Genomic DNA, 21,980 nt, shown 5'->3' on the forward strand with positions numbered 1-21,980 from the left:
CATATTTAGGTATGTACAATAACTACAAGTATATTATCATTAAATTTAGGTATGTACAATAACTACATATTTAGGTGTTAACTAATATTTAGGTATATACATCTTTTGAGTGAGTTTTAAGATATTAATTTAGTAATTATAGGTCTAATGATTTATTTTTACGTTACGGTATATATTATTATTAAATTAAAAATTCTAAATAATATTTTATAAAATATCAAAACAATCAACTAATTTTTTTGTGCAAATGAAATTATTAAATCAATATTGTAGGTGGAAAACATGAAACACTGTTAAAAAAATTGAAACATAAATTACATAACTTTTAAAAAAAGTATCGATCCTTTTTATAAAAAGTATGGACACTTTCAATATAATAGGTAAACATATGATGTAATAGGTAGCCCTTATATAATGTAATAGGTATCGTTTATATAATGTAATAGGTAGGGTTAGATTGTAAAGTGTCTGCCTTTTTATAAAAGTGTCCATACTTTTTTAGCCCTTATATAATGTAATAGGTATCGTTATATAATGTAATAGGTAGTGGTTATATTGTAAAGTGTCTATCCTTTTATAAAAGTGTCCATACTTTTTCACTGTGGAAAACATTAATTTAAGGTTATCTTTTGAGTGAGTTTTAAGATATTAATTTAGTAATTATAGGCGTCTAATGATTTATTTTTTACGTTACGATATATATTATTATTAAATTAAAAATTCTAAATATTATTTTATAAAATATCAAAACAATCAAATAATTTTTTGTGCAAATGAAATTATTAAATTAATATTGTAGGTGGAAAACATGAAACACTGTTAAAAAAATTGAAACATAAATTACATAACTTTTAAAAAAAGTATCGATCTTTTTTATAAAAAGTATGGACACTTTCAATATAATAGGTAAACATATGATGTAATAGGTAGCCCTTATATAATGTAATATGTATCGTTTATATAATGTAATAGGTAGTGGTTATATTGTAAAATGTCTATCCTTTTTATAAAAGTGTCCATACTTTTTTCACTGTGGAAAACATTAATTTAAGGTTATCTTTTGAGTGAGTTTTAAGATATTAATTTAGTAATTATAGCGTCTAATGATTTATTTTTTACGTTACGATATATTATTATTAAATTAAAATTCTAAATATTATTTTATAAATATCAAAACAATCAATAATTTTTTGTGCAAATGAAATTATTAAATTAATATTGTAGGTGGAAAACATGAAACACTGTTAAAGTATCGATCCTTTTTATAAAAAGTATGGACACTTTCAATATAATATAATGTAATAGGTAAATTTGTAATGCTATCGGTATAAATATACCGGTTTACTTATAAAATAGGTAAATATAAGCGCTATCTATTACATTATATAAGCGATACCTAGTATGTTATTGTATTTTATAATATTTTCGGTTAAATAATATAACATAACCGGTCTAAATTTTAACCGGTCACTTATTTAACCGGTCACGTCGTATATTAACCGTTTTTTAGGCGCCGCACCGCATAACTACCCCTTGTTCCTTAATTTTTTTAGTTTAAAATCAACCAGGAAAATGGGGTTGCTTCTTCTGGCAAACGGCTTATTTAAACATCTCCATTCTTTCCATGCAAAAACACTGCTTCGCTTCCCAGTTCCCACCTTTCAGCGTAGCATTTTAAAAGAAGAAAAGTTCTGGAATTTATATTTTCTTCTTAAATCTTTGAATAGTGAATTGGTTTTGTTCCTTTTTTTCTCGTGTTGAAAAAAATCGAGACTTTGGAGAAAAATAGTCCCAGTACCGTGAGATTTTTAAATTGATTATTTGATCTTACTTATATTGTCTTCTTGTGATGTGTAAATGACAAATTTTGATCATGATTTGTTTATGCATCTGTGCCTTGTGTGGGGGGGGGTGTTAGGTGTAGGTGTTTAAAGTTGCCAAATGTTCCGCCTTTTTTCTGTTTATATCTGTAATCCTTAGGGTTCCAATGTCAGTTTTTTTGCAGCAGTAATTTGGTTTTGGGCACACAAAATTAAGGGTCTTTAGATCTGAGCTGTAATTGTCAGCAACGACTAGGATTTTTTTTAGGTTTGGTTGTTGAGTCTCTCTGGTTTAAGTTCACCAGATCAGAGTTTTGTCCCAAGATAAGTGCCCTTAATGAACTTCTCAGTCTGATCTCTGTGCTTTTAAATTCTGTCGGCATTTCGGTGTTTATAAGAATTCTAGAGAATTTTTTTTTTGGGGGGGGGGTTAGATCCAAGAATCCTGGAGTCAAAAAGGGAGAACCTTTGGGAGGAAATTTGGGGTTTTGATTTCGAAAATGGGACATTCTGCTGCAGTATGGGATTATAGGGCTGCAACTGAGATCACAAAGGATTGGAATGGGATCGATAGTATTGTTCTTCGGAACCCTCGAGGCGCTTCGGCAAGGGTTGGATTTATGATTTGTTCTTTTTTCCTTTTACTGTTGATTTCAGATTTATTTTTGTGTTAATTTTGAGTTTTAATGTTACAGGTTAGCTTACATGGAGGACAGGTAACTTCATGGAGGAATGAACAAGGGGAGGAGCTTCTGTTTACAAGTAGTAAGGTAGGGGAAGGCTTAAAGGATGTTTAATTTCTATACAAGTTATATGAGATGCCGATTCGAGTTATGGATTCGTGTTCTTTGTAATGAGTTTTAGGCGATTTTTAAGCCCCCGAAAGCTGTTCGAGGAGGGATCCCTATTTGTTTCCCGCAGGTAGTCTTCATTCTTAGTCATTTAGTAAATTCAGCTATGTGGATTTTTATTCATGGTTGCTTATTGGATGCTCGTTAAGTTCGGTAACTGCGGATCGCTCAAGCAACATGGATTTGCTAGGAACAAGATTTGGACAGTTGACGAAAATCCTCCACCTCTTAGTCCGAGTGATTCCCATGGCAAATCCTTCGTTGACCTGTTGCTTAAACCATCTGAAGAAGATCTAAGATGTTGGCCCCATAGGTAAGAACTCGGATGTTTACATCCTTTCTCGATTTATGACATCAACTGATATGTTTGAGATTGCAAGTTGTCCGGCGACTGCATCAATTACCGTCACCTGTTTAAGTATACAAGTTGCTTATACGTTGCCGATAAGACTTTTCTTTATCCCTTTCAGTTTTGAGTTTCGCCTGAGAGTATCACTTGCAGCAGATGGAAGCCTGACATTAATATCACGAATCAGGAATGTCAACGGGAAGCCATTTAGTTTCTCTTTTGCGTATAATACATATTTGTCGGTATCCGACATCAGGTATGTATTGTGTTTTTGCTGGAAATCTCGATATCGTATTAACCAACAATTGCCCTTTTGGATCGAATAGAAGTTAAAGTTTGAATTGGATGTTGCATGAACATGAACTGTGTCCACAGTGAAGTGAGGATAGAAGGGCTGGAGACTCTCGACTACCTAGACAATCTTTGCCATAAAGAACGTTTTACCGAGCAAGGAGATGCTATAACATTCGAATCCGAGGTACACAAGTTGTACTGTTACTTTGAAGTGTCCAATTATGCATGTTTGTGGTCACGGGGGGTACTAACACCGGTTATTGGATTAGGGAAAATAAAAACCGTTCCAATTTTGAGATTGCAGTTCGGGCATTAGGACTTTGTTCATGTTGACATCGGGATACAAAAACTATTATGCTTGAAAGCAATTTGTCCGACGAAAGTGCTGCAACACGAGCTTAACGTTCTTCTGTGTGACAGGTAGATCGAGTTTATCTTAGTACTCCGAAGGTAGTCGCTGTACTTGACCACGAAAGGAAACGAACGTATGTTATCAGGAAGGAGGGACTGCCCGATGTCGGTATGCTCGAGTACTTTAAGGATGTTTTTATAGTGTATGCTCAGTCTGTTCTGTAAACAAATAACATAAAGATTGTGTTGTGAACAGTGGTATGGAATCCGTGGGAGAAGCAATCGAAATCAATGGCAGATTTCGGAGACGAGGAGTACAAACAGATGCTATGCGTCAACGGAGCAGCGATCGAGAAGCCCGTGACATTGAAACCCGGTGAGGAGTGGACGGGGCGGCTAGAACTGTCGGTTGTAGCATCGACATTGAGTTCCGAACATATTGATCTGCAGCAGACAAGCAATGGGTTTTGATGTAGGAATATAGTTCGATGTTAAAGTAAGAAAAGCAAGTTTATGCTTTTACGTTGGCATTGAGTTGAGCGTAGAGTAGCAAGTGGAAGAGAGGGAAAGACCGAAAACGATGGATCAGAGGTGAAACTGTCACAATAGAGATATGACTAAAATTTGAATCGCATACATCTTGATCAGATACATGATTTGGACACGGTGATGGTCCCAGCGCGCATTAACGGTTCCCTGCGCCCACATACAGACAAAACAGTATCTCAAATGGGTTTAGTAATCTAATTGAAGATCTGATAAGACAATAAGAACTAAAATTTACAATTTTTCAAACAAAAATAAGATTTTAAATTAAAATAATTTTAAAAAAAAGAATGTTTGAATTCAAAACTTTTAAGTTTTTAAGAATTTATCCTAGTATTTAGACAGAAGGAAAAAAACGTTAGATCCTCATTGATGTGCAATTAGACATTTATGCACTGGTACGAACCAAACGACTTTAGTGATAAAAGAATTATTGTAATTTTTTGAAGTTTCAGGTTTAAGTAAAGGGTGTGAGCTTTCAGTGTCAAATGATAGAAAGTTATCTATAAATAAATATTATATTATATTCTCATTAGATTAATAAAAAAATTACATTTATACACTTAAATAAGAATAAAATAAAAATTTTAAATATAAAATGTCTCTTAATTTTTTTTTAAAAATGATAATAAATGAATTGTTTTTTTAATACAAAAGAGATAAATCGATTTAAAAGATGCGAAAATCTAAATTTTTATTAAATATAAATATAAGAGGTTTGTACACTCCCCCACCCACATTGAAATTGCGCTGATTGTCATGAAAATCACGACTAAGTGTTGCCAAATTTCTAGGTTTTTGTTATTTTTTCTGACGATTTGGTCAACTATAGCCGTTCATACATTACACGGCCATCACTGTTGAGTTTCTCGTCCTGCTCCGGACAAACCAGACTGGTGGTGACCCTTTTCCGTCGGCGGTGGGTGGATTTATTTATTTTTATTCTTTCTTTTTTAAAATAATATTTTTATTATTAAAAAAATAAAAATATAATTGTAAGAATCTAAAAGTGTAATATAGAAAACTTAAATTAAATATAATTATAAATAATCAATAAAAATATTAAATTTTTATAATTTTTAAAAAGATTCATATTAAACAAGTGAAAAAATTTACTGTACAATATTATTATACTTAAATTGTTATATTTAACTTAAAATTTTAACTTAAAAACTTAAATTAAGTATAATAAATTATTAAATTATTATATTAAATAATAATAAATTATAAATAATACTTTAAATCTTTCAATGTTATTTAGTTTAAACACTAGTTAAATAATAATATATAAATAACATATATCTAATATATAAGATATATAATATTATTCTTAATAATATTATAAGAAATATAGATTCACTAAAACAGATAGTATATTTTAAATTCTAGAAGTTAAATTGAGATATTTCAATGTGTTGAAAAGATAACTAACAATCAATCATGTTATAAGAAAATATATTGTTCCAAAAATATCTAAATTTGATCCCAAAAAAATCCATCACATATCATCGGATGTTCCAACCTTCAACAACAACCGTAATTTCTAACAAAAAATAATTGATTTTTGATCCCAAAAAAATCCATCACATATCATCGGATGTTCCAACCTTCAACAACAACCGTAATTTCTAACAAAAAATAATTGATTTTACTCCCATGCATCACGTACACGTGGATTTGTCGTTATTAGTTAGTACGCCTGATTTAATTAGTTTCTAATTACACATCGTTTGGCTTTATAAAATATCTGGCCTCCTCTACCAATTACAAAACCAATCTGCTTGGAAGCTAGTGATCACGTTTATGGATACGTGTGTCCAAAATTCAATAACCCATTGATTTAACTCTTAAGTTGGACATGAATTCATCATATTAGCCAACATTTTTCAAAGTACACATACATGGTCATAGAAGTGCATTTGAATGAACATTAACAAAATCACTAATATTTTATTACCCTCAATAATTAACTTTTAAATAAATTTTTTAATGAAGATTGATAGATGAAGTTAAAAACAATCAAATACATATTTTTTCCTTACACTGCTGCTTATATAAATTTATAGGCCCAGGCGGTATTCCAGTAATGCCTGCAAATAATACTTAAACTGATGTTGCTAGGCATGATTATCATGCAAATCATGAACAAGAAAGTTTCAGGTACTTTCAAAACAAATGGAGGACTTGGCAGATAAAAGAAAGCTAACAACGGTCCCTACTTCTCTAATGTAGTTTGCTACGGCCTTGCAGCCTTCGATCGCGAAGCCCATCACATTTTCGAAGATATCCACAGGTAATTTAGCATCCATCTGTATCAAAGTGATGGTACTCATTGCCTTGAAACTATCTATCAACTAGTTTTTGAGAGCTAAACAATCTTTGATGTTTAATACAAATCATTTTGCCCAGTCTAGGGCCTCAAGTAAACCAATGGGTAAGACGGGAAAGCGCAAGATAGGCAAAGTTAAGTCTCACTCATTTATATTAAATGAAAATGGACTGTGGGTATTTAAATTGCACAGCCGTAGGTTACGAAAAACGACTAGATAGCAACATCTACGTATATTGCCACGGGAAAAAAAAGGGAAGCCCGAGATATCTTTCGAAATAAAAGCCTGAAAATGTGAATGAGAAATTGCGGTTCATTGCAGACCCGAAGAAGAGTCACTTTATACAACTTAGGCAAGATCCCTACGGTGACATCGGCACCTCCAGTGCTGTCTTCAATGTAGTTCAAATCTACATATACCACATACACTAATCTAATTGTTCAAATGGAAATAAAGAGAGAAATTAATACTAGTGTTAGAAGAAGAATTGACCTAGCAGAGGAGTGCTATTTAGATACCCAGCACTACAAGAAGTGACAATATCAAGCATGGGATCCCGGCATCTGCAAGGGCTAAAGTTGCAGCATTGATACATGCTGATCTAGTTCCTGCAGACACATTTAATCTGCTACTTATGCTTCCTTTTCCTTTTATACCAAAATAAACAAGTAATAGAATAAACAGATGCAAAAACAACTAGCGAATAAGCAAGAGTGCAAAATTTATTAATTTTTAAAAGAAAGAGCAGCGTAATTCAGTAAAAATAGAATCAAAACGCAAAACACCGTGGATTCATGAAACCGAGCCATTAGAAAAGATGTTTTTGATCAGAGTGGAGCATAAAGTTGCAGTTGCATGATATGAAATGTAAATCGAATAAACTAGAAGTCTGGAAAAGTTTCAATTGTATGAAGGATGGCACACAACTTTAACATCATTCTAAGAATGAATGAAATTGGAAAATAGATCAACTGTCACCCTTTGGTTTTCTCATGCGATCTCCGGTACTGAAATTAGCACAACTATATTGACAGCGCACCTGGTGTTCATCACATAAAACAAACCCAAAAATTCTATGAAGTCGCAAGTACGAAAATTAGACATACAACTCAAAGAACATTACCAGTGCCTGGTCATGAAGCTGTTGGCTCCTATTTTGCACCTGGAAAACATAGACTGCTTTTATCAACTATAACAAACCCACATCGAGTTAGATAGGTATCCAAATTCAGAAAACAAAAGAAATCCCAATGCATGCTCGGTCAGTGACAAAGTAAACAGTAACAATGTGAAGATGCCATGAAAGTAAAAGGTTACCTCTCTAGGGCCGGACACTGCTGCAATGACTTTGGTGTTGCCCATCTCAAAAATAGCAGAACTGAATATTCAAAATCAAAGGAAACAGTATATTAAGGCTGCAGACCATTTCCTTAGAAAAAGTGCTAGGGGAAACGAATTGTAAAGGTGGCGCCTACCCATTAGCCCTGGAGACGGTACTAATCTCTGCACGAAGTTGTCCCACCTCAGAAGGAGATGGAAATTCAAAAGAAAGAAAAGGGTCTAAGAATTAAAATAAAAATGAAGAGAGAGAAAAGAAGAAAATTTCCATGGGACGGCGACCGTCCAACCGGAGACCTTCGGGGCTCACGAACTTCGCCTACAACAACTCAATTGATGGTGATGAACAGGTGTTGCGCCCGGATTTTCCCCTAGATTGACTAAAACCTCCAGGGTTTTAGTTCACTGGAACTGGCTTTGCGGGTTTGGGCCTAATAGAGTAAACCTAATCCCAGTAACTCATTGACTCGCGAATGGCATAGCAAATTTATTTAATAATGATTATTTTATATATATATATATATATGGATAATTTGTCTTTTTATTACCCAATGAAGTAGAGTCTGTTACAAAAAATACCAATCACAAGACATTATATACAATCTACATACAAAACAGAAGATCGGTTTTTAAGCTATACCCCATGAAATACAAAGGTTAGAATTTACTCTATCAAACCTATTAATGTTTTCCCGTGAGTTTAAAACCTACAAGTTCTTTGATGCAAGTTAGAAGGTCTTCGTTGGTTCGGGAGCATCCTTTGAAAATTCTTCGGTTGCGTTCCTCCCACAAAATATAGATAAAGGCACACCAAGCAAGTTTAAGAATAGTAGAAATGAGGGACTTGCCTTTCCAAGAATTGCATGCCCAAATTAACAAGTCCTCCCATGATGAGCAGGACTTCTTAATCCTGTTAAGAAGCAAAATTTTGTCCCATAAATATGAGGCAGTGGGGCATTCAAAGAACAAGTGATTTCGAGATTCCATTGATTCATTACAAAGCACACAATTCCTATTTGTGATAATACCCATGCGTTGAAGTCGATCTCGAGTGGGCAATCTGTCGAGAATTGCCATCCAAGCAAGCAAAATGTGTTTAGGAATATGTTGAGGGAACCATATCAGGGAGTGCCAGGAAACTTTGCCTTCCTTCACCCTAATCTCCTGCCATATATCCTTGATAGGAAGAGCCCCATTCGAAATTGATGTAATTGCTTCAGTGCGTAATTTGAGAATTCAGTTAAAGCTCCAACTTAATCTAGCATTTCCTTCCATGTGCCACAGATTGATATCCTTTAAAACATAAGTGTTGATCCAAGCAACCCATAATGAACCCTCTCCAGCAAGGATATTCTTTATGAGTTTGATCATGCAAGCTTTATTTCATGTTTTTAAGTTCTTCAATCCAAGTCCTCCCTCTGATTTCAATTGACAGATTTTGACCCAGCTGACTCTTGCGCCCGTGGCAGACTTGTCTGAACCTTTACAGAAGAACCGAGAGCAAATCTATTCAATTTTACTGATTATTGATTGGGGAAGAAGAAGTTGCCTACACCAGTAATCAGCAATGTTGAACAGAACAGCTCTTATGAGTTCCAATCTTCCAGCGTAGCTCAGATTTTTTTCAGACCAAAGAGTGAGCCTAGCTTTAATATTTGCAATAAGAGCTTCGCAATATTTCTCAGAGAGTTTTCTAGTAATCAGTGGAACACCGAGGTATCTTACAGGTAAGCATCCATATTTAAAACTAGTTGATTGATGTATAAGCTCAATGTTACTAGTTGAAATTCCAGCAGCGAAGAAAACACATTTGGCAGTATTTAAATTCATACTAGACATTTCATAGAAGTGTTCAAGAACATAAATGACTAAAATTACAGATTCAACATTACCCTTACAAGATCAACAAGTCATCAGCAAAGGATAAGTGTGTGAGCCCTATTTTCTTGCACTTAGGATGATAACTGTATAGACCTCTAGCAGCAGCCAAATTGAGCATTCTAGAAAGGATATTCATAGAAATTACAAAGAGAATAGGTGAAAGAGGGTCACCTTGTCTAATACCTCTAGCTCCCTTGAAGTATCCAATTAGGCTCCCATTGAAGGATAATGAGAATCTAGCTTCTGAGAAGCAAGCTTCAATCCAATCTATAAATCTTTGAGGAAGATCCAAAGCTTTCAGAACATCAGATAAAAAATCCCAATGAAGAGTGTCAAATGCCTTTTGGAGATCAATCTTCAAAGAACATCTTGAAGAGATGATTTTCCTTCCATAAACTTTAACCAATTCCTGAGCAAGAAGGGTATTGTCTACAATGTTTGTTCCTTTAATGAAAGCAGTTTGGTTTAGTTATCATTATATCAACTCTAATTTTAAATCTTAATCTCCACTGTTTTTTTACGTAGTTATGAAATGTTCTCTAGGTCATGGAGTTGGTGCAATTGGCTATGTTAGTATATTCTTTGTTTCAGATTGAATTCTTATACGTAAAACTACATGAACAAACTTTGTTTTCGACCCTGGGGTATCATTAGCAACAACGCCATCGTTCTTGCAACAACGTTCCATCCACAATACATTCTCAAATATCTGAGTTTACTGAAATTTATCATATCTGAGTTTTGTTTATTGAAATTTATCAATGCTGATGGGGTTGCTTGGTCTGTAGGGGTTCATCAATTTCGCTTCCAGGAGGCCCCCGACATTTGTTGCAAATTTTGGAGCTTGGGCTTGGCTATAGTGTAATGTATAATGATGTTGATATGGTGTGGTTAGGCTATTTGGAAGGAAATCATGACGTTTACTTCTCTGATGACATGATGACATGACCGCTGTATGTATGCTAAACTTGGCGATGTCCTTATGACCTGTGTTGATTTTAAACATGGCTTAGTTTGATATTTGTTAGACCGGAGGACATGTTTTTTAACAAGTGTATCTTATTAATGTTTCTGACAGTGATGCTTGGTTTTCTGATGATCATACACTGGTGATACATTCTGCAGGTAGATCTTTACGAGCTTCCCTGACTGCATTCCCAACGAGAGGATTGTACTTGAAGAACCAGACATGGATGCAGCAAATCAAGAGAATGCACGTCACAATTCATAAGAATTAGATCACGGGTTTCGAGAAGATGATCAAGCGTTTCGGAGGTTGATGATCATGCCCTTGAGTCCCCACTACCATTAGGCAGGTTATGAAAAAATGGGAAGACCTTTTGTCATAGTTCATATGGTTCATTAGTAACTAACAATGTTCATCTCTTCAGATCAGAGGGAAGTCCAAATAAAATGGGGGTTTCCCAGACCAGATCAATCAAGTTTTTGGCTTGAGCTCAGAGCTTATGCAAGTAGAATGTGTTTTGTGTGAAGTTTGTCTCAGCTAACAATTCTGAAAACCAAAAAAGTATTTGCGTTTGCCGGGAGTCGAACCCGGGTCTATTGCTTGGAAGGCAATTATCCTAACCGTTGGACTACAAACGCCTTTATTTGAAAACTGAATTAATTAAATGTATATATATATTTGAATAAACTCAGCGGCTAAATGTCGGCCAATACTGAATGATAAAGAAAAATACTTGTACTTGGGTCCTTCACGAGACAATCATTACGAGTTATATTTTTTATTATTTAAGTTAAATTATAAGAAATTTTATTTAAATTTAGTTATAAATATTCATAATATTATGATTTATAATGTTAATTAATTTTAATTTGAACGTTTATATATATATGCATGCATCATTAATAGTTTATCTAATTAATGTAAAATAATTAATTTTATGAGTTGAATATAATAAATTAATGTAATAGTTATTTTAAATTATTTATTCAATTAATATAATAAATAGAATTACGAGTTGAATAGAGTCAAATTAATTTTTTAATATCAAATTAAGTAATGAAATTTTTAAAAAATTAATTAGATTTTGTTCACCCCTAATCATACACGCCAAAACTTGACAAAATAAGAAATAAATGAAACAATTAACAGAGAATAAACAAATAATTAAATCCCCAATAAAAATACATCACATGAAGCCAAAGACCAGACACGTTATTATCGGCTTTTACTATGTGATATATTATGGATGGTAAGTCTTTGACGTGTTCATTTTGCACATGTAATTGTATAGTGTAATGCTTAATAAAAAAACTTATTAACTATATATAAAGAAAAGAACAATAAAATTAATAAAAAAAAAGAACAATAAAAAAGGGGCCAAAACTAGATGGAATCAAAATGGTCAAGAATTAACCCAGTCCGTTTTACCATTGAACTTTGATGCACGTGACATGATAGGCTCAATGAATGTTGAGCCTGCAATCAGAGTAATTACAATTTCAGTTAAAATGACGACTACTTCGACGTTATATTACCATTTTAACATGATGGCGCATTTCGGCATGTCACCACCGTCAAGTTGTTTCTCGGATATTCCATTGCACTTAACGGTCAACCCGACCCTTCCGGTCTTTAACCACGCCACGCTCACTCCGACTCTCGTCCGAGCCTCCACGTTCACCGTTAAACTCTTGCTTCGGTACCCATTCTTGAGCTTGTTCCCTACCTCATCCACCACTAGCTTGTTACTCACCTTCGTCTCTGCTCTCAAACTCGTCATGTTCTTTTTCCACATGGTGAACTCGGGCACCGTCGTCGTTCCCAACTCGGTCTTGTCCCCTCTTTCACCGACGGTTACGTCAACCTTCGTGTCCCCGTAATAGTAACTCATCTTTCCGTTTGCGTTCCTCACTTCGAGTCTCGTCGTCGTCTTGTCATCGAGGTAGGTTCCGTCGGGTCTTTTTGTGACGTTGAAGTGGGAGATCCGGAACGATTGGACGTGGAATCGGGGTAATTTCAGGTTGAACCAGAGGTAGAAAACGGCGCCGGAAATGATGACGAGGAGGAAGATAAAAAAGAAGATGCAGAAACAGCAACAACAAGTACGAAAGTAATTAGTCTTTCTTTTCTTGAGATGGAAAGACGGCGGGAGAACCGGTTTCCGTGGCGGTGGTCTAAGTGCACGCTGATCGGCCGGAGCTTTTGGGTCTTTGTATCCGGGGGGCTTTTGGAGAACTAGTTTCACTGGGGGTTCAGACATGGCTTGGATATAGAATAACTATGATATATGGGAAGGAAGAAAGAAATGAGTTAAAGAAAACAAGAACTTGCAGGCAAATCTGGGATAATTGACGGTATCCGAACAAAGATGAACAAGAAAGAATCAAAGTTGCAAAGCATGTAGAAGAAATGGCTGCAGAGAAGAATGGGAAAGAAGGGAGATTTATCTCTTATTATAATAGGGTACGGCTAGAGGTATTTGGTGGTTTACGTAGAAACTGTGTCCCGGCCCGGGTGGGGTTCAATGGAAGCGTATGTTCTTCCATGATAAACAATGGATACGTTATTTAAAACTTACGTGAATCGAGTAGACTTTATGGTAAAAGAATTAAATAAATTGTTATTATTTTTTTAGGATATGTGTTCGAACACCATATATATTAAGAGTGTGAACGTTTAATATAAAAAAATTGAGAGTTATCTTTAAATAAATATTACCTTATATTTACCTAAATTAATAAAAAAAAGTATACAATCATAGTTAATTATATATATATATAATCTTTCTAATATAATGTGTATACAAATAACATACAATATGATTCCTTGAAAAATTCGAGGGTTTTTTTTATATGTATGTAAAGAAGGAAGAACGTCAGTTGGCTGCTAAGATGCAACCCGTGGAACAGCCATCCCGTTTGCATCCTCGTACTCTATACAGCTCAATATAGAATCAATAAAATTTAAACAAGAACATCAACTCTAGGGCCAGCCTGTCACACACTTGCAGTATTTTTAACCTTGGTCACGTCTTCAGCAGCTTCTGGAACAGCCTTGATCACTGCCGCCATTGAATTAGGCACACTTGCACCAAACTGATTGTTCTAATGACAAACTGGAAATTCTCCAGAAGATGTTGAGACAACACATCTAAGTTGCTTGGATGATGGTTCTTTTGCTGTTCCAACTGCATCTCGAACAGCAAAATGAAACAGCCGCTTAGGGGCATCAATGTTCATCAGAGAAACTGCTTCCCTCTTAATTATAGGCTGTCGCTCTTGATCAGGTTTACTCGTTTTCTTCTGAGTAGGAGGAGGAGAGGCAGATCTTCGTTTTCCAAGGTTTACTTGAAGACCAGAATTTTCTTCAAAAACCTGATCAGAGGAGGTGGTTCAGCTGCTGCATCCCTAACTAGTCCCTTCCACTCTCTGTTGTGCCGTTTCCTGGAAACCTTGCTACTCTTTCCTCTTTCAGAACCAATATCCAACTGGTGAGAGTCGGCACCACCAGTAGACTCTTTCCCCAATGCTGCTCTGCCCTGAGAAGAAACATACAGATTAAACACTTGTAAATTTTCTCTCTTAGTAAAAGATCTGCAGCAATCCGGAGACGTAGACATAATTGGTTGAACTCCGTTATTAATTTCGGGTATTATTTTTCCGCTTTTATTTCGCATTCTCACTAATCTGGTTATAGGGAAATTACTCATTCTCGTTTTATTTCCCAACAACTGATATCAGAGCTTTTGGTTGTGAATTTTATCAATTTTTTTGCGATGTTACTATTCATTACTATTCACGTAAATAGTGAATTTCATGAATAGTAAAATTTTTGTCGGCGATACGAATTTGTCGACGGAGATGTTCTAATACACTGTGGTTCGCAAGAATTGTCAGAAACGATCCAAACGAAGCTAGATTCGAGTGGGAGCGATGGCTGTAGACGAAGGGAAGGTGAAAATTGAGAAGTTCGATGGTGCGGACTTTGGCTTTTGGAAGATGTAGATTGAAGATTTTCTATACTAGAAAAATCTATATCAATCTCTCTCAGGAAAACAACCAGATGACATAAAGAATAAAAATGGGTTCTTCTCGACAGATAAGCCCTCAGAGTTATCCGACTGACGTTGTCCCGAAATGTTGCTTTCAACATAGCAAAGGAAAAGACCACGACGGGTCTTATGTCGGCTCTCTCCAGTATGTATGAGAAGCCATCGGCCTCAAACAAAGTTCTTTTGATGAGGCGATTATTCAATTTGCGGATGGCGGAAGGGCATCAGTGGCTCAACACCTAAATGAACTCAACACAATTACAACCCATTTGAGTTCCGTATAAATTGAATTCGATGATGAAGTTTGAGCTTTAATTCTCTTATTATCTCTACCAGACAGTTGGAATGCTACTGTTACAGCAGTTAGCAGCTCGTCGGGAAATAGTAAATTGAAATTCGACAATGTTCGAGATCTATTACTGAGCGAAGAAATTTGATGGAGAGAATCGGGTGAAGCATCAACCTCCTCAGTCTTGCACACAGAGTCTAGAGGGAGAACTTCATAAAGAAATTCAAATCATGGCAGATCCAAATCTAGAAGGAGAAAATCAAAAACGAGAAAGAAATATTTTACCTGTTATAACTGCGGCAAGAAGGGTCACTTTAAATAGAGATTGTCGAGCACCGAAGAAAAATATCGGCGAACAGGAATCTGCCTACGTGACAGGAGACAGGTGATACCATGATTCTAAGCGTCAACAGTCCGATTGAATCATGGATCTTGGATTCAGGGTATCTTTCCACTCTACCCCATGCCGAGAAATCATGGATAATTATGTCAGTGGTGATTTTGGAAAGGTTCATCTAGCTGATGATGAAACCTTGAAGATCGTCGGAAAATGAGACATCCGATTAAAGTTGCCAAACCAGACCACCTGGAAGCTAAAAGGTGTGAGACATATTCCAGACCTCAAAAGAAATTTAATTTCTGTTGGACAACTTGATAGAGAAGGATATAGTACAACCTTATCAGGATGTGAATGAAAGATTACCAAATGAACACTCGTCATTGCTCGTGGTAAGAAGACTGATACTCTCTATGTAACCTCAAATTTAGAGAATATCATTGCTGCAGTAGATACTGATGGAAATCAAACATATGGCACCAAAGACTTGGCCATATGAGCGAGAAAGGGATGAAGATACTTTTGTCAAAAGGGAAGTTGCCGGATCTAAAGAATGTAAATGTCATACTATGTGAAGATTACATCTTTGGCAAACAAAAGAAAGTCAGTTTTGCAAAGATTGGCAAGACACCCAAGGCTGAAAAATCAAAGTTGGTTCATACTGATGTATGGGGACCATCTCCAGTTCCATCTCTTGCAGACTCGCTATATTATGTCACCTTCATCGATGATTCTACAAGGAAGGTGTGGGTTTATTTTCTGAATAAGAAATCAGAAGTCTTTTATACCTTCAGAAAATGGAAGGCCATAGTGGAAAATGAGACTGGTTTGAAAGTCAAGCGATTGAGGTCTGACAATGGAGGAGAGTACAAAAATAGTAGATTCAGAGATTTCTATGCAAACAATGGGATCAAGATGAAGACAACAGTTCCCATGACACCGCAGTAGAATGGCGTAGCAGAGCGCATGAACAGAACTCTGAATGAACGTGCCAGAAGTACGAGGATACATGTCGGTTGCCCAAATTTCTATGGGCTGAAGCTATCAACAATGCGGCTTACCTGATCAACCGTGGGCCCTCAGTTCTCTTAGATGGTGGAATACCAGAGGAAGTTTGGAGCAAGAAAGAAATAAACATTTTACACTTAACAGTGTTTGGTTGTATTTCTTATGTACACAAATTTTGCTGAAAGAAGTAAACTTGATGCCAAGTCCAACAAATATGTCTTTGTTGGTTATGGTGGTGATGATTTCGATTACCGGTTTTGGAATTACGAAAATCGAAAGATCATCAGAAGCAGAGATGTCATTTTCAATGAAAATGTGATGTACAAAGACAGATCAACCATAGAATCAAGTAGCTCTAATATCGAAGCTGAAATTAAGGAATTTGCTGAGTTCGAGGAGATTTCTGGAAACGATGTTCAAATCATACCTGAAGCAGTTCAAGAAGAACCAGGCACACCGGAACTAAGACGCTCCTCCAGAATTCCTAAACCAACCCAACGTTATTCGAATTCTTTGCACTACTTGTTGCTGACTGACAATGGTGAACCAGAGTACTATGATGAAGCAATGCAAGTGGAGGTTTCAGTCAAGTGGGAGTCTTCCATGAAAGATGAGATGAACTCGCTTATGTAAATCAGACGTGGGAATTAGCTGAATTACCAAAAGGCAATAAAGCGCTCCACAACAAGTGGATTTACAAGATCAAAGAAGAGCATGATGGGAACAAACGCTACAAAACAAGATTGGTTGTCAAAGGTTTTCAGTAGAAAGAAGGTATTTACTACAATGAATTTTTTTCTCCAGTCGTAAAACTGTCTACAATCAGACTGATGTTGAAAATTGTAGCTGCAGAGAATTTACATTTTGAGCAATTAGATGTGAAGACAACTTTCCTTCACGGTGATTTGGACGAAGAAATCTATATGAGGAAGCCAGAAGGCTTCATAGAGGCAGACAAGAAAAACCTGGTATGCAGGTTGAAGAAGAGCTTGTATGGTTTAAAACAAGCTCCTAGACAGTGGTACAAGAAGTTCGATAGCTTCATGAGTAGCAATAGTTTTACCAGATGCCAAGCAGATCATTGTTGCTACATCAAGAGGTTCGACAACAGCTTCATTATTTTATTATTGTACGTTTATGACATGGTCGTTGTAGGCTCAGACATGCAAGAGATTATAAATTTGAAGCAAAAATTGTCGAATCAGTTTGCTATGAAGGATCTGGGCGATGCAAAGCAGATTCTTGGGATGAGGATTAAGAGTGACACAAAGTTGAGGACTTTGATGTTATCACAAGCTGAGTACATTAACAAAGTACTCTCCAGGTTGAACATATAAGATGCTAAACCAGTAAGTACACCTTTAGGTGTTTATTTTAGACTCTTCAAAGAACAGTCACCAAAGACGGAGGAAGAACGTGCATACATGGTAAAGGTGTCGTATGCCTCAGTAATTGGAAGTCTAATGTATGCCATGGTTTGTACTAGACCATATATTGCTCATGCAGTGGGAGCTGTTAGCAGGTACATGAATAATCCATGCAAGGTACACTGGGAAGCAGTCAAATGGATCCTCAGATATCTGTGGGGTACTACAAACAAAACACTTTATTTCAAAGGTGGAGATACGATACTGACAGTCTATGTAGATGATGACTTAGCCGGAAATGTTGACATCAGAAGAAGCACTACAGGGGATGTCTATACTCTAGGAGGAACTACAGTGAGTTGGGTTTCTCAACTACAGAAGATAGTTGCTCTCTCTACAACTAAAACAGAATATGTCGCTGTTACAGAAGCCAACAAGGAGATAGTTTATCTCCAAAGTTTCTTGGAAGAGTTAGACAATAAACAAGAAAACAATGTCTTGTATTGTGACAGTCAAAGTACTATTTATCTAGCAAAGAATCCGTCTTTTCATTCCAGAACGAAGCACATACAATTGCGATATCATTTTATCCAATCTCTTCTGGAAGATGGGATTTTGAAACTTGAAAAGATTAGTGGAGCTTAAAATCATGCAGACATGTTGACAAAGACGGTGACCACAAACAAACTGAAGTTGTGTTCAGCTTCAGTTGGCATGCTAGACTAACAAGACCAGAAATGTTGTTGCATTGATCGAGGTGTGAAGACAGATTAAAATCAATCTTCAAGTGGAAGATTGTTAGAAAAGTCTAAAATGGCTGCTAAAGGGGGCACCGAATTCCACCGAATTCGATGCAATAAATTTTGGTTGAAATTGATAATGGCATAAGTGCATTTTAGTCATTGTACTTTAGGAAATTTATAAGATTAGTCCCTAAGCTTCAACTATAAATATCCTTACCCATTTAGCTTCAAAATCATCCCAAAAATCCCAAATCATTTATTTCTCCCAATACTAGAGAGTTTTCTTGTGAGTAGTGAGTGTTTTGTAAACACCTATAAATTTTTTCTCTTAGTAAAAGATTTGCAGCAGTCCGGAGAGTAGGCATAATTGGCTGAACTCCTTTATCAATTTCGGGTATTATTTTTTCGCTTTTATTTCGTATTCTCACTAATCTGGTTATAGGGAAATTACTCTTTCTCGTTTTATTTCCCAACAACAACCAGATGACGAAAGAATCGACGTCGTCCCAAAGAAAAACATTTAAATCCTTCATTGCTTCATTTTTGCCTATGTCGTTTCTCAATAACACAATCACACAACCCACAAGAGTATCAGCAGTGTAGTCTCCCACAAACTCCTTGAGTTTTTTCTGGACTCTATCCTTAAATTTGGTTGCTCCATCACCGCCAAAATTAACTTTAAATGTCAAATCATCAACTCCATCCTCGCTGTCCATCTTCGTCGTAACCCTAAACTAACCTTCACCTATAAAAACAAATTATAGAGATAAAAAATGAAAAACAAATGGATGATTATGCTATCCAAAAAACCCTAACTCCAGGTTTTGCATACAAAGTGAAAAGGCGGGAGCGGCGTAAGAATTGGAAGGACGTTGCGGCGTAAGAATTGGAAGGACGTTGCGGCGCGTGACAATTGGGGTGCATGCGAGATAGGGAGAGAGAGAGAGAATGGGGTTTCGTGGAATATGGTAATCCCCCGATGGCAAGAAGAGGGTTGTGGGGGGTCAAATATTTATGGAAAAAATAATATTTTTTTACACATAAGAAAGAGGTGAAGATTCAACTTGAAAAAATGATATACCTTATTAGTTGGGACTACAGATGACGTAGTGAGCCAGATCTATCTAATAATTTTTTCAATATTTATAGAAGAAGAAGTCGTGTTAGTATTGGAATAGGAGAGATAATCATAATTTTATCTATTTTTATATAGGAAATTACTTGATTGATAAGTTTTGTAAAAAAATTATTTATATAATTTTATCTGTTTTTAAAATTTTGTAATAAAAATATTTTAACAAAAATATATAATAAAAATATATATGTTATATGTAATAGATAAAATTAAGTCAAGCAACATTAATATCGATAGACGTGTATAGATTTTAACTTTAATAATTCAATAAGAAAAATTAAAATTTTATTAAAATCAATATTTAATTAATTTTAAAATTGGCATTACCAATAAGTATCACATCAATAAGTAAAAATTAAAATTTTCAAAATTTTATTAAAATCGATTTTTAAATAATTTTAAATTTGGCATTACCAACAAATATCACATTAATAAGTTTATTGGTGGTTGGAATAATACTTCATCAGAAATACATATATTTTAAAAAAGCTAACTTGAAAAAGTTAATCCAAAACTTAGGTACCAATTTAAAAAGTTGTTAACTTTAGATATCAATAAGTATATTATTTAGTAATATCTTAATATTTTATTGGTCAAAGAATACAAATATTTTAATAACTTTTAGTCAAAATCAGTATGCTGACATGGCGAACAGTACAAGTGGAACAGAGCTTGTCCTTCCTCTCCTCCCCTCTCTCTCTGTGCCTCCGGTGACGGATATGTCACCAGTCAGTGTGTGAATTACTAATCTCACATGCTGTCACTGTCGTCTTGCTCACCAGCAGATCAAATCTCATCATTCATTGTGGGTAAGTATCCAATGGAAAAGAAGCTTGAACGTGAGACAAGTTTTTTATTTTTTTGAGGACGAAGCTCATTGGTCAGCACACGTGTCATTCAGAAGGAAACACAGTGAACCGTTCGGGATCTTCGACGGAGATCGGAATCTCTGGTTTTGTAACCATCTCAATTCCATAATCCATATGCATTAATTAGTACTAATTTAATAATTAATTTAAAAACGAAAATAAATTCTCTTCTAATAAAGTAGTAGTATTCAAGAGACTCCTATAAAGCAGCCAGCGATTCTTGTCATTTTGACTCTCCTTAGCAACTGAAACTCTCCTGTTTATCACTGGTCTCTCGCTGTTTACTCTCCAACAATTTGCTTTCAAAATATTGTTTCTTTACAGATTTTTACGTCTTTTTTTTTCTTCTAAAACCCAGTTTTGAAGATTCTGTTTTGGAGATTAAGCCAACTAGTCGGGTTCCGGTGAAGTATACAGAGCAAAAAACTGTAATTAGCAAAGTGGTCAAGCCGTCGATCAAGTTGTTTCCGATGGAATCCAAAGCTAAAGACCCTAAAATCGTCAGGATTTGTGTCACCGATTGGGATGCCACGGATTCTTCCAGCGATGAATGTGAAGGGGCGAGGCATCATAAGGTGAGAAGGCATATAAACGAAATCAGGATTGAGGGTTGTTCCGCTGTCCAATCCTCCAAGCCAGCAAACAAGCAAAGCAGGCAAATATTTAGTAAAATCAATCAGGTAAATACGAGAGCAAAGCAGAAGCAGCAGTGTTTATCCAACGGCATCAAGTATCGTGGCGTACGACAGAGGCCTTGGGGGAGATGGGCGGCCGAGATCAGAGACCCTACGACTCGAACCAGGGTCTGGCTCGGTACTTATGACATTGCCGAGGAAGCTGCTTTGGAGTATGATCGACACGCGATTCGAATGAAAGGCCCTGATGCTCTCACAAACTTTGTGAAACCTCCGGTGAGACCTTCTACACCGGAGGTTGATCTCGAAATGAATTCCGGGTATGACTCGGCTCAAGACTCCCAATCCCGCCGTTCACCTACATCAGTTCTCAGATTCCAGTCCAACAAAGAAGCTCAACTCCAAACGGACTCAAAAGATGACTCTTTGGACGACATCGAAAGTCGGTGGAAACCCCTTGACGAACTCCAAATAGAACACGGTAACTTATCAGATGAATATTTGTTACTAGATCCGGGTGTTTTATGTGATCACTTCAATGCTGATAATCTCGAAACTATATTGTTTGATGAAATGAGGTTCCCAGATGACCGTTTGGAACTTGATTATGCTGATATTTCTGTAAAATTTGATGTTGACTTCGGGTCTTGTACGTGGGATGTCGATAATTATTATTAAAATCAGCGTAATTCTGACTATGTACAACGCTGAAGTCTTGGAATTATCTGGTAAATACATGGTAAATTCCGAGTGGGATTTTGGATACATTTTTTCAGTTTTCTTTTAGTGTGCAAGGGAATGAGAAGAAATATGTAAATT

At 35.7% G+C, this 21,980-nt stretch overlaps 3 protein-coding genes and 1 non-coding gene across 4 annotated transcripts; 2 read left to right on the plus strand and 2 right to left on the minus strand.

The window, feature by feature from the left end:
* Positions 1–1,786: 1,786 nt before the first annotated feature.
* LOC120208100 (putative glucose-6-phosphate 1-epimerase) lies at positions 1,787–4,301 on the plus strand. The gene is made up of 8 exons (XM_039207457.1): positions 1,787–2,431; positions 2,516–2,590; positions 2,685–2,741; positions 2,821–2,984; positions 3,142–3,276; positions 3,396–3,498; positions 3,735–3,834; positions 3,922–4,301. Exons 1-8 carry the CDS (start codon positions 2,321–2,323, stop codon positions 4,134–4,136), a joined length of 960 nt encoding a protein of 319 aa, XP_039063388.1. The 5' UTR covers positions 1,787–2,320; the 3' UTR covers positions 4,137–4,301.
* A 6,992-nt stretch (positions 4,302–11,293) lies between these two features.
* TRNAG-UCC lies at positions 11,294–11,365 on the minus strand. The gene has a single exon. It is a non-coding gene; the product is annotated as a tRNA-Gly (tRNA).
* Positions 11,366–12,258: 893 nt separating this feature from the next.
* LOC120208064 (NDR1/HIN1-like protein 13) lies at positions 12,259–13,103 on the minus strand. Its single transcript, XM_039207430.1, has one exon. The coding sequence runs from the start codon at positions 12,985–12,987 to the stop codon at positions 12,259–12,261; it is 729 nt and encodes a 242-aa protein (XP_039063361.1). The 5' UTR covers positions 12,988–13,103.
* A 7,198-nt stretch (positions 13,104–20,301) lies between these two features.
* LOC120208065 (ethylene-responsive transcription factor CRF5-like) lies at positions 20,302–21,839 on the plus strand. The gene is made up of 2 exons (XM_039207431.1): positions 20,302–20,393; positions 20,885–21,839. The coding sequence occupies exons 1-2, from the start codon at positions 20,302–20,304 to the stop codon at positions 21,837–21,839; spliced, it is 1,047 nt and encodes a 348-aa protein (XP_039063362.1).
* Positions 21,840–21,980: the final 141 nt, after the last annotated feature.

The sequence above is a fragment of the Hibiscus syriacus genome, unplaced genomic scaffold (genome assembly GCF_006381635.1).
Source record: "Hibiscus syriacus cultivar Baekdansim isolate YM2019G1 unplaced genomic scaffold, ASM638163v2 tig00015910_pilon, whole genome shotgun sequence".
NCBI lineage: Eukaryota > Viridiplantae > Streptophyta > Magnoliopsida > Malvales > Malvaceae > Hibiscus > Hibiscus syriacus.

Bases quoted from the DNA above. Each gene is read 5' to 3' on its own strand.
- LOC120208100 (XM_039207457.1), top strand. From the start codon at position 2,321: ATGGGACATTCTGCTGCAGTATGGGATTATAGGGCTGCAACTGAGATC. The intron at 2,432-2,515 runs GTTGGATTTATG...TTAATGTTACAG, and splicing joins CTCGAGGCGCTTCGGCAAGG to GTTAGCTTACATGGAGGACA. The intron at 2,985-3,141 runs GTAAGAACTCGG...TATCCCTTTCAG, and splicing joins CTAAGATGTTGGCCCCATAG to TTTTGAGTTTCGCCTGAGAG.
- LOC120208064 (XM_039207430.1), bottom strand. From the start codon at position 12,987: ATGTCTGAACCCCCAGTGAAACTAGTTCTCCAAAAGCCCCCCGGATAC.
- LOC120208065 (XM_039207431.1), top strand. From the start codon at position 20,302: ATGGCGAACAGTACAAGTGGAACAGAGCTTGTCCTTCCTCTCCTCCCC. The intron at 20,394-20,884 runs GTGAATTACTAA...TCTAAAACCCAG, and splicing joins GATATGTCACCAGTCAGTGT to TTTTGAAGATTCTGTTTTGG.